This window comes from Dendropsophus ebraccatus, chromosome 1 (assembly GCF_027789765.1).
Source record: "Dendropsophus ebraccatus isolate aDenEbr1 chromosome 1, aDenEbr1.pat, whole genome shotgun sequence".
Lineage (NCBI taxonomy): Eukaryota > Metazoa > Chordata > Amphibia > Anura > Hylidae > Dendropsophus > Dendropsophus ebraccatus.
Genome location: NC_091454.1, coordinates 159,322,619 through 159,335,829, shown reverse-complemented (window position 1 = coordinate 159,335,829; position 13,211 = coordinate 159,322,619). Strand labels below are relative to the sequence as shown.

At 42.6% G+C, this 13,211-nt stretch overlaps 1 protein-coding gene across 2 annotated transcripts in view; it reads right to left on the bottom strand.

Annotated features, from left to right (window-relative positions):
* GNB5 (G protein subunit beta 5) overlaps positions 1-11,104 on the bottom strand; it is a 48,393-nt gene extending 37,289 nt beyond the window's left edge. The window contains exons 1-2 of one of the 2 annotated variants that reach the window (XM_069982798.1): positions 10,628-11,104; positions 3,356-3,499 (exon numbers count right to left, since the gene is read on the bottom strand). In XM_069982798.1, the coding sequence (XP_069838899.1) occupies positions 3,356-3,481 (126 nt within the window). In that variant the 5' untranslated portion in view covers positions 3,482-3,499; positions 10,628-11,104. Of the gene's footprint in view, positions 1-3,355; positions 3,500-5,434; positions 5,471-10,627 lie in introns of those variants that run through there. The other variant, XM_069982808.1, reaches the window with a different exon arrangement.
* Between the last annotated feature and the right edge of the window lie 2,107 nt (positions 11,105-13,211).

Here is a 13,211-nt window from a genome sequence, read left to right as displayed (position 1 = left end):
TTATTGCGATCGTTTTAAGATTGCTTAAGCCCATCTCACACGTAGGGTGAATCATTGAAAGACTGTTTAAACAAAGCGATCTGCCTATTTAGGGTGAATCATTGAAAGATTGTTTAAACAAAGCGATCTGCCTATTTCCAGTGAACGACCAATGACGATTTAAGAACATGTTGAAAGATCACGATGAACGATTTATCGCTAGAGATGAGCAAATCGGGTTCGGGTTTGAGTCGATCCGAACCCGAACGTTCAGCATTTGATTAGCTGGGGCTGCTGAACTTGGATAAAGCTCTAAGGTTGTCTGGAAAACATGGATACAGCCAATGACTATATCCATGATTTCCACATAGCCTTAGGGCTTTATCCAACTTCAGCAGCCACCGCTAATCAAATGCCGAAAGTTCGGGTTCGGATGGACTAGAGCATGCTCCAGGTTCACTCATCTCTAGTTATCGCTCATCGCTTGATCGTTCGATGTGTTTACACGAGCCATTTATTGCTCAAATGCAATAGTTATCGCGAAAATTTGAACGATAATTACTCTGTGTAAAAGGACCATTAGTCTGGGCTGTCTGGGCACACAACGTTTCTGGCTAGCATTAGAGCCTTCTATGCAGAGCTTATGGTCTCCTCGGCAATACAACGCTACTGGTTTGCCTCTGGCTCCCTCTCCCATTTCTCTCATGCTGTGCCCTCAGTTTACACATTCCACTTCTCTTCTCGCAAGCAGGCCGCTCCTAAGTCACAGGGGGGCTGCAGTGTGGGGAGACAATCCATCAGAGTGTGTCCATTAGACTCACAAGTGCTCTCTGGATTCAGATATTTGCAGGGGCAGCTAGGTATGGGCTGGCATGATGTAGGTACTGGGAAATTAAAGGGGGGCTATCAGTAGGTTAGAGGAATTTATCCTGCTGATAACCCCTTATAGCACCCAGGATGCTGAGAAGGAAGGTACGTGTCTTACCTTTCTCTTCACCACCACTCCTGTGCTATTACTTGGCATAATCTTTGGCTGGGAGCACTGTTAGGAGCACTGCCCTGCCCCCACAGTATCATCTGGCGCATCTGCTCCATTGATAATGAATGCAGCAGGCGGGTGCGATGACGCAGCAGTGCTACCAGCTGAAGATTACGCCGACTAACAGTGTAGAACCTGTGCTGAGGAGAAAGGTAACCTTCCCCCTCAGTGTCCCTGGAACTATAGGGGGCTACCAGAAGATAAGATACATCTAACCTGCTGATAGTTCCCTTTACTCCAATTAATTACGGCACTCAGGAGACAATATAAATGCATATAAAGGGATATTTATTCCAAAAGGTAATTACTCCAACCAGGCATGCAAAATAGTATCAAGATCATTGAGAGTACATGCAGTGGCTATGAGTGGTGACGATTTATTTATTATTTATTATTTATCTATATATATATCAATAGGCACTAGCTACCATTGGGTGTGCAGCCAGGGCCGTTTCTGCCATGAGGCGGAATGAGTATTCCGCCTCAGGCGGCAGATTCTGCGCCCCTGCCGCACCTGTCCTGCCGCAGCCGTCCCGTCCCGCCGCCAACGCTTACCGCTGTCCCGCGCCGTCAGTCAGCAGCTGTCATTGCCCTCCAGCGAGTCGTGAGTGCCCGGGGTCAGCGGGGGCCGCGATGCCCCCGCTGACCCCAGGCACTCACGACTCTTTGGAGGGCGATGACAGCTGCTGACTGACGGCACTGGAGCGCGGAAAGGAACAGCGGTGAGCGTTGGCGGTGGGATGGGATGGCTGCGGCAGGACAGGTGAGCGGCTGCAGGGTCGGGAGACAGCGGTTAGCGTTGGCGGCGATGACAGCTGCTGACTGTCGGCGAGGGACAGCGGTAAGCGGGACTCGACGGCTGCTGCAGGACAGGTGAGTGGCTGCAGGGCCGGCCCAGGGGGGGGTGGTGGTGCGGGGGGTGCAGGCGCTGGTGATTCGGTTACGGCGGGGGGGGGGGGGGGTTCGGGGGGTGCAGGCGCAGGTGATTCGGTTACAGCGGCGGGGGGGAGGGGAGCCGATTCTGGGCGGCAGAAACCCCAGAATCGGCCCTGTGTGCAGCACAGTAAGAACTAGTACTGGGGACATAGGCTGGGTTAACAATGTGTTTTTGCAGTCTGTTTAACACTTCTTTTTAATGTAAATGGTGGCTTAAAGAAAAAAAAAAAAATTAAAAAAATTGGTTTTGGAAAAATTGATCCAAACAGATTGCGCGCAAATTCATCCATTTTTGCATCCTTTTTTTTTTTCTTCATAAAACACGTGCATTAAACGGACTGTGAAAACACAGTGTGAACCCAGCCTTAGTCTCTAATGGCCAGCACTGATAATTTCTGTAAAGGCCAAGATGACATAATTTTAGCATTACAGGTCAGGCCTAAACTAATACTTTGTCCTACCAGGGGTCAGTGGCTCATTTGCAGTGGATGATGGGGGCTCTTCAGGTTTTATCAGATAATCCTTTTTGCTCTTGGCACTGCCCTCTTGACAGTTCTGAGCACTACCACGCTAGATCCTGTGGTCTTCTAGCATGAGACTATGTTCACACACTGTCATAATGACAGCTGTTTTTAGTGGACAGCCGCCATTTAACAGCAAATAATGTCCGTTGTTTTGAAATAACGGCCCTTACATGCTGTTAAATGACGACCATCCTCTAAAAACGGCTGTCATTTTGACAGTGTATGAACATAGGATGTACTGAGCAACAGCCACATCATGTCCTGGTACTGCCACCATTAGGACCCAGTGAGTCGTGGCAACCAGAGGACCTTGGCAGCTGAAGGATAAGTGTGAGCCTAGACCAGGGATGGGGAACCTTCGGCTCTCCAGTTGTTGCAAAACTACAATTCCCATCATGTTTGGACAGCCAAAGCTAAAACTTTGACTGTCCAGGCATGATGGGAATTGTAGTTTTATAACAGCTGTTGGGACAAAGGTTCCCCATCCCTGGTCTAGGCTGTGGTCTGAACCCTCTTTTTTGTTCTATTACATTATGTTCTATGGGAGCTGCAAGATTTCAGGATTATTTTAATTATAAATATTAAAATAGAGAATTAGAAAATAAATCACAAAAAAATGTTTAAAAAAAAAAACCTTGATTTGGTAATTTTTGATGACACATTCCCTGTAAAGGAGTAGAGAGGGAGGTAACCAAATACTGGTGGGGTTTGTGTCCCAGTACAACACTTCATGTGATCAGAACATTTCCCTTTACCATTTCCATACTGGTAAAATGTATTGATAAGTGATCTTTCAAACCATCCCCAATGCTTTATATGTGTACATATACTCATTTTAAATATGCTTTTAATAATTGTTCTTTAAATGTTAACGTACCAACTCCACACATAGTGAACAGAGAGTGATTGGCACAGCCCTTAAGTAAATTGTCCGCAATGGTCGTTCCCTGTTGCATTTGGAACAAGGTCCAAACAGGACAGTCAGGAAGGTTTGATCACACATCGTTCAGTCTCTGGTGAGCTGGAAGAAAGAGATACAGAGAGCATTAGACCCAACCTCCTCCCTTCCATTTCCATAGCAGCTAATGGCTTGTAGACAATAGGACGCTCTAGGCAAGATAAGCTGCTTGCAAATAATCCCTGCTGATTTAGTTAATAGATGCATAGGGTAATACATTGTATATTTTAACTTTGTACATGCATGTGTATAGTTTACATATCCTAATACAGGAATGCATAACATTTCTTAAACTGATCTCATTTTAAGAATATTGCTTTCTTTAATGAACTCAGTGAAATAAATCCTTTTCCTTAACTGCAATGTACTGACATATGTCTGTAAGGCTATTGCACACTGCCATGTTCAGTCACACTGTCCGTATGCTGTCTGCATCTCATGGGCTGAACATGTTCCTGTAATTAGGATTTGCCACATCATATTGAATTGGGCTATGTTCCCACTACGGGATCTTAGCGGGGAAAGGTGGCCATCTCGTAATATTGAGAGCTGCAAATAATGATCATGATGACGGCCACCTTTCCCCGCTATGATCCCGTAGCGATAAAATCGACAAAACCTTTGTTAGTACAGCTGTGGAGTTTAATAATACAAGTTATAACTAATTATCAGTACAAGACAGACTTTTTATCTAAAAACATTCTAGGGGGAGACTTATCAAACATGGTGAAAGTAAAACTGGCTCAGTTGCCCCTAGCAACCAATCAGATTCCATCTTTCATTTTCCAAAGAGTCTTTGAGGTATGAAAGGTGGAATCTGATTGGTTGCTAGGGGCAACTGAGCCACTTTTACTTTACACCATGTTTGATAAATCTCCCCTTCTATGTGTAAACCTTAAAGTTTAGTGTAAGGCTATGTTCACACACTTTAAAATAAGGGCCATTATTTGGGACTTAAAGCGTAACTGTCATGTTTTTTTTTATTATTGCAGAAATCAGTAGTATAAGCGATTTTAAGAAACTCTGTAATAGGTTTCATCAGCCAAAAAAGCCTCCTTAAAGCCTATTTAAGAAGCAATCTCCCAGCCGCCTCCCCCCCCCCCCCCCCCCGAATTCTTATCTGTGCATTATCAGGCAAACACGTCTTCATTACAGAGAAGCCAGTGAAGACGGGCTCTGCTCTCTCCATTCTATGCCTATGAAGGGAGGAGGGGCTGGGGGAGATGAAGGAGCAGGAAGAGGTGACATGAAGGTCAGCTGTTTGTAGACTCTCTGGGCACCTTAAACGCTAAATTCAGGTGTCGGAAAGGTCAGTGCTTATCTATGAACTTACTGAGAGAAGATTACAGGATGTTGTGCTGTGCAGGACTGCTCCGTGCTCAGTCACTCCTAACAGCCCCTCCCCTCTCCATAGCCACATAATGGACACAGAAATCCTGCTTCATTTGATGTGAGGGGGGAGGCTGGGAGATTGCTTTTTTAGTACAGAAGGAAACTCTTTTAGTACATAAAACCTTTTAAAGAGTTTCTTAAAATCGCTTGTACTGTTGATATTTAATGTTTTCAGAAAAATGACCCTGAAATGACAGTTACGCTTTAAACTAATGGATGTTATTTTCAGTCTTTAATGATTTGCATTAAAGTCTCTGAAAAATTTGCAATTAATTCACACAATGCATACTATAACAGCCGTTATTCACAGCGGCCGTTAAGTTAGGCTTTTGGCCGGCCTTACACTGTCTTTTCAACAAAATTCAATGGACCTTTAAAAACAGCCACAACCAAAAGGGTGTTGAATGTGGCAATCATTGAACCTAAACTTAAATAATGTGCCAACGTCCGTCATTGCCATGAGGACCACCAAAGCATGTTAAATAATCACTGTTGAAAATCGTTGTGTGAACAGAGCCCATAGGTGAACATCTCAGCTTTATCTGCAGTATTTGTAGCACATTTAATGGATCCTATGAATAGGTATAGGTGTATGCACTCTTTTACCTATGAGCTGATGTGTCACTGAGACATGTCAGAACAGAAGTCAGCATTACAGGAAGGTCTGAAGGAAGAATAGATCACAATATGGTGAATAAAGCCCTTATTTTCACCTAAACACAGCAATGAGCAAGGGGCCTAAACATCTCCAGAAACCCAAAGTCTGCACCATATTATTTCCTTCTAATGTGAAAGCTCTATACATGCTGTTTGATACAGGGATACATTTTTCACCAACATTATTTTGGAAAAGCAAGGTATAGGAGGGGTTTAGCAGAGACAGTGCATGTATTGAACAGCATTGGATTTCTTTTACTTAGATTTGCTTCTACAGAGGTATCTACTAGAGCAATAAGTGGATATTAAAATAGCTTATAGGGTATATACGGTAATCTAAAATGTTATATATCTGCCCCCTTTTAGATGTCCCTTATTATTGCATATTTGGCAGCATATCAAATTCCCCATGTTTCATTTCTCTTTTTGTGGGCATACTCTCCAGACCGAATAGTGTTGTATGCACCATATCAATAGGGAGACCTACTTAGAGCTACTAAATAATGTCAGGTTTTTGTTTAAAGTTTTCCAATTTAAATTTGAAAAAAAAAAAAAAAAAGACAGCTTTGGGTGTAAAAAAATAGCACTATACTCACCTACTCCGGTGCTCCCCAGGGTCCCTCTGTTTGCTACCCCGATAGTGTACTAAGCCATCTCTCCCAATACTCCTGACATTCCTAACATACTGCAGCCGTGCGTTCAGTTCAGAACATGATTGGTAGGACAGAGAGACCTTATCATCATGGTGAATATTGTGCAAGAACCAATTTAATGCAATTTTCTATGGTCTATGTTTGGAACTACACACTGCGAAACTGGGTAAAAATTTGATCAAAGTGTACCTGTCGTTTGTAGAAACTTTTGACATGTCTTAGAGACATATCAAAAGTTTTAATCGGTCCGGGGCTAAGTGTTTAAAACCATACCGATTAGGAGAATGAGCTAAAGAGGGTAAGCTGCAGTCCTCCTTTAAAGCGACTCTGTACCCACAATCTGATCCCTCCCCAAACCACTTGTACCTTCGGATAGCTGCTTTTAATCCAAGATCTGTCCTGGGGTCCGTTCGGCAGGTGATGCAGTTATTGTCCTAAAAAAACAACTTTTAAACTTGCAGCCCTTTGCCAAACTGGCGTGGCCTAGAGTGTCTGTGCATTAGGCTGGCACAACCTCTCCATCCCTCCTCCCCACCCTCTTCATCATTAGGAATGCTCCAGGCAGGTATTCTCCTATTCATCACCTGTGTCAGCACGGCACATGGGCTGGATCAATAAGGCACCTGTGCAGGGGTGTAGCTAGGATTCATGGGGCCCCATAGCAAAAAACTGTATGGGGCCCCCCTCCCTTACACACTAATATATACATACTCTGTTATCAGCCTATCATTATATACATAGGTGCAGGAGCAGACTACCTTTTGCTTAACCCTTTATTTACGGCAGTGTGTAAGTGACCCAGTGTTCTCTTACATGCTGCAACACAAAAAAGGGTTAATACAGAAGACAATTAGCTCTCTCCTTGCTACTCCTGCACTGATAACCCCTGACCTCTGCAGGAACTCAGAGAACAGAGGTCAGAGGTTATCAGAGTAGTCAGGCAGAGAGTTAATTGTCTTCTGAATTAACCCTTTTTTTGTTTTGCAGCATGTTAGAGAACACTGGGTCACTTACACACTGCAGTAAATAAGGGGTTAAGCAAAAGGACACAGGAGGCTCTTATCTTTCCTGGGGCCCCTCTCTCCACGGGCCCCATAGCAACCGTCTTCCCTGCCTCTATGGTAGCTACGCCACTGCACCTGTGCAGTGTTCACTGCAGAGGAATAGGTAAAATCCTGCCAGTGGCATTCCTAATGATGAAGAGGGTGGGGAGGAGGGACGGAGGGGTGGTGCAAGGTTAGGGCACAAATACTCTAGGCCACGGCAGTTTGACACAGGGCTGCAAGTTTAAAAGTTGTTTTTTAGGATGATAACTGCATCACCTGCCGAATGGACTGCAGGACAGATCTTAGATTAAAAGCAGCTATCTGAAGGTACAAGTGGTTTGGGGGGGACAGATTGTGGGTACAGAGTCACTTTAAGTATTCAGGTAATACAATACACTAAAAGAAGGCTATACATGACAAAGACAGTTAAAACTCTGTCAGACCATAAAAGGAACATCTCCACCTGACTGTTTGGCCTCATTTACTCGTTCAGTGATTTTTCAGGATTTTCTTACTCAGATTTTTCTTACTTTCACGGACGTTGCGGATGTAACATCCATAATGTACGCAAAAAAAAAATGCGTACTTCTATTGGCTTATTGTTCCACAATTACGGTTCGCATTACAACATGTCCCTTTTTTTTTTTTTGTGGAAAGAATCACAAAATTTATAAAACTAAAAAGCCTAATAGGAATTCATAAATGTAAAAAGCCCAATAGGAATCAATAGACCCGCATCAGTAATTATGGACAAATTTATGGAATGTGTGAATAAGGCCTTAGTATAGGAGAAACCACAAGAACCATCTTTATAAACAGCACAGAAAATATAGCAAAATATTAGAATCTTAGGTTCTCACAACGTATAGGGACTGATTTTTTACATGAGGTGTCCAGTCTCTCTAAAGTTGGTACAGATGTCTCATAACTAAAGGCTGGTAGCTTTTGGCACATTACATGAGCATTAAGTAACACCTTTCTGGTCTAGTTACTAAAGGCCAAGGGCAATTACATTTTTTAAGAATGAGTAGACCTGTATGTTATATGTCTAAAAGGTTGAAAACTTAACTAAAAAAAAAATCTTTTTGTTGAGCCTTATCTGGGCATTGGACTGCACCTAACTAGAACTGTTACCATCATTTCAGGGCAATTATCAGTACCCGATGCCAAGGTTTGTATTGAAATATTAAGCCTTCCGAAGAACCTTCTAACAGCGAGGGTGAAACATGTAGAGATAGTACATTATGTATGGTTAACTAAGTTATATCTTTTTTTTATCATTTCCTGACACTGAAAACCACTTTAGGGTAACATAGGGCCTTTAAAGATACTCTGTCAGAGGGCTTATGCTGCACTATTTAAAGGTAGCATAAACTAGTGACAGAGAAGCGAAACAGAATGATGGATCACTTACATTGCTCTGTGCAGCTCATTCAGATATCCTGCTGAATAACAGGTACAATAACTAGTCCTCTCCATTAACTCATTGGCAGTTGTCTATCTATACTGTATATAGGCAGACAACTGTCAATCAGCAGTTGTAGGGCAGAGGAAGTGGCTCAGCACAAAGCCCATTCTCCTGCATATGAGGAGAACGGTGTTTCAGAACGATGTAAGAAAAATATTGTTCGGTTCAGTATTTCTGTCATTAGTCTATACTATCCCATTTAAAGGGAACCTGTCACCATGAAAATGCTACCTAAGCTATCAGCATAATGTTATAAAGCAGAAGGAGCTGAGTAGATAGATATATGTCTTTATGGGAAAAGATTCAATTATTTGATTGAAATCTCTGATGTTTCCATGCTATGGTTATGTTCCCACAGCACAAGAGACCGGCTGTTCCGTGGCTGGATGATCTTTTCGGCTGCAGTGTTCTGATGCGGGCGCATCCGTGAGCGCCCACATCAGAACTCTTCACTGCACACAATGGAGCGACCGGCCAGATCCACTCGCTCCATAGTGTGCACTGACAGGTCCTTCTGCGGCCGCTATTCACTAAATAGCGGCCGCAAAAACCTGACATGTCAGTTGCTTGCGGTGCCGTGAGGATACGCTCCGGCCAGGATCCCATAGAACAGTAGGCAACGTATCTTTTCGCAAAAAGTACGGCCGTTGCCGATTTCAACAACAGCTGTACTGTTACGAAAAGATACGTTGTGTGAACATAGCCTAAAGAGTCCAATCCATTGAGTGACACTGTCTACTGGACTCATAATCACAGAATGATGAGGGATTTTAATCAACATGTTACACGTTATCCTGAATCTTTTCCCAAAAAGATATATATATCAATCTGCTCAGTTCTTTCTGCTCTATAACACAATAGCGATAGGTTCCCTTTAAAGCCCCTATTACACGGGCAACATAGAGGAGCAAATGAGTGCTGTCCTCGTTCCCCACACATGGCGGCAGCGAGCAGGTCATTACAGGGGAGACCGCGGGGAGGCTTCCTGGGTGATCGCTAGATTGTCCGGGCAGCCCATAAAGGATAGTGGCGGTCTACTGTCACTGCTCCTATTCCAGGGACCGACCGCAGCAGATCACTGCTATCACAGTTGTTTGTCTTTCAACATGTTGAAAGACAAACGACAGCAACGATCAGCCGACATCGTTCATGTCGGCTAATTGTTGCCTTCTATAACACGGGACAATTATCGGCAGCATAAATCTAGTGACAGATTCCCTATAAAGGGGCAGAAAACAATTGAAGTGAGAGCAGCCCATTTTTAGGATGGAACCTCTACTGTTAGGTAGGGAAAGTCCTGAGAGATGACTAGGAATAGCTTGTATGCATCAATGAAACTATATTACAGTCATAATAATATCCCCTATGTGAATGTCTACATTGAAATGTTATAAAAAGGAAGATAGAAATATCTATGCCCCCAGTCCAAATCATATGAATGTTTTTTGACCTAGACCTTTGGGATTTTGCACAAAAGATGAAATAGGATGAATGGTGACAATATATCTGTTGAAGACACTACAATACACAAGTCACAGGATATTATTATTCATCATATTGGGCAGAGTTCCGGACTGTTTGCATGATTAATTCTGTGATGATGTGTTTATTGGTTCATAATTGACCTTATAGTGATATGATGTGTACATAGGAACTAATGGTAGACAGATATAAGATATAGGCAGTGGAAGCTGTATGATAAGTAGTAGAAGTTTGGTTATACCCTCTGTTGCTGCCCATAAGGTAACATGGCTGCCAGATTAACCTATCAATATTCATTTCGTAATATTGGGATTTATTGTGATATATGAGCATTTTTAAATAGGACAGAAGTTATGTTTTAATAGAGGGAGGGTTCTTTCCTTTTTTAGGTAAGCTTTCATTCTCTGAGTATTAGCAAACGCTTATCTATTCACTAGATGTTTATAGGATGAGGAAAAATGGAAGTATTCATAGAAATATAGCTAATACTTACTGCGTTGGAGATCGGCTGTAGAATAAAGCACAAGGAAGCTTACTGCAAATAGGAACAGGATGACAGCCCTTACACTGGTAATCTACTTAGCAAGGTATTAATACTACAGTGTCTTTGAGAAAGATTGTCACTGGGAGACAACACTTTACTGCTACTGTATGTTTCACAATCTACAACTGCTAGTGCATGGTGATTTATTTTAAGCTCAATGCTGGACATATACGATAAATAACAATAATAACAACAATAGTCAGGATAGGCCATTAACATTAGATCTGTGGTGGTCTGACTCTTTTTTGGTGACAGTGCAAAGTACAGCAATGTTGTGCAATTCAAGTAAACAGGACAATGCTGTGGTACCAGGCACATCACTACACATAGTACAAGGTTTGCAAGGACAAGCAGGCTTGCAGACAGTGTAAGCACTTTACAATCAAGCAGCTGAATGGCAGGGGTGCCGGAATCAGACTCCTACTGATGTCATTCTGATGGTCTAAAAAAACTTCACTATGGGGGAGATTTATCAAACATGGTGTAAAGTGAAACTGGCTCAGTTGCCCCTAGCAACCAATCAGATTCCACTTTCATTTCTCACAGACTCTTTGGAAAATGAAAGGTGGAATCTGATTGGTTGCTAGGGGCAACTGAGACAGTTTCACTTTACACCATGTTTGATAAATCTCCCCCATTAAATGTGCATTAATCTATTAACCACTTGTATAGGATGGATACTTGGTAATAAAATCAGACAAGAAAGATACCACTATTGAATAGCATTTATTTATTTGAAATGATTTCCATTTGTAAACATTTATCTGTGTCTTCATGTACATAGTTTTCTTGAGTCACAGAACCTAGTCCTAGAATTAGTTCTCTGGTCAAAGCACATGGTTAGAGAACTGTTTTACATCAGAGATAATGGCGCAGTTCTCTTACGGTTGTCTGCACTCCTGTTGACATCCATCATTTCTTCTGTAAAGTCATGAACTACAGAAGGGCACATGTAGTATAAAGGTAGTTGAACAGTCATTCATCTGGCAGCTGCCTTTATGATCACTTCATAGGTGTGGAGTGATCAGCTCAGCTAAGACTTCATATGTTATGAATGAGAGACACAAACAGCCCCAAGTGGGATTGCACCATTAGGCTATGTTCACACTACATAAAAGTACGCCGTTGTTGCCATCGGTGGAACACAGTCTGTTCTTCTATGGGATCCCGGTCGAAGCGTATACACATAGTATACGCTCTGGTCCGGGAACCCGTGCGGCGCCGCAAAGAACTGACATGTCAGTTTTCTACGGCCGCAAATCAGTGAATTGTGGCCGCAGAAAGACCTGTCAGTTCACACAATGAAGCGAGCGTCTCTGGCCGCAAGTTTCATCGTGTGCTGCGTGAAGTTTTGATGCGGGCACGCGCTCATGCGCCTGCATCAGAACACTGCGGCCAGAAAGATCATCACAGTCACGGAACAGCCATTCTCTTACGTAGTGGGAACATAGCCTTAAGCAGCACAGGCATTATCACGGCAAAAATTAGCTCTCCTGTTAGATATTTCCACTTTCCTTACTTGCCTTTCTCAAATGATGTTTATATTGAGGCACATAGTAAAAAGATACATAACATAAAATAATCTTCACGTTGAAATATAATACCCCTATAAAAATATGGCAATTTGTATACATCTGCTTTATGTTTTCATTATCTACATAAACATGAAGAAACAATCCATGAACAATATACAAATAATGTATAATAAGGCACAGCTCTACAACTAACCAACATACAGAAAATAAAATAAAAACATACAGTAAATAAAATATAATAATATATTATTGCAGAGACTTCATGTAAGCGGCCGTAAACTTCATGATTTTAATTCTTGTTCCCACTAAATTTAGAATAACAGAAGAAATATTCAGACCTTGTTTGTCTTCCAGTTCAGTGAGATGAAAACAATGGAACATGCTAACAATGGAACATGCAGTTTGCTTTAAAGTGACACTGTCACCCCCTTTTTGCATTCTGACATCTCTACACTGGTGTAAAGGGTAAATTTAGCGGTTTTCATACCTTATTTTTATCATATGTCATGGTGTTTGCTCAAGTAAAATGTCATCTTTTATCAACTGCAGATTGTGTTAAGTGGGTGGGGCCTCGCGACATTAGCGCCACATAGCCCCGTCCACAATGCCACAGTTGGCCCCGCTCCCTCACCAGCCATTGGAACAGGCTGTCCGAAAGGTCTAGACCCCACCCCCTTTACGTCGGCCAACCAATGGGTGTTAAGGGGGCGGGACCAACGGTGCCGTTGTCAGCGGGGCTAAGTGGCGCTAATGCCACGATGTCACGCCCACTTAATACAGTCTGCAGTTGATAAAAGGACACTTTTCACTTGAACAAGCACCATGACGTATGATATGAAATAAGGTATGAAAACCGCTAAATTTACCCTTTACACCTGTGTAGAGATGTCAGAATGCACAAAGGGGGTGACGGTGTCACTTTAAAGGTCACTGCCACCATACCTCTCAGGTCATCAAGGAGAGTCGCAGCTTATGTCAGGGTTGCCGAGTTTTGTGAA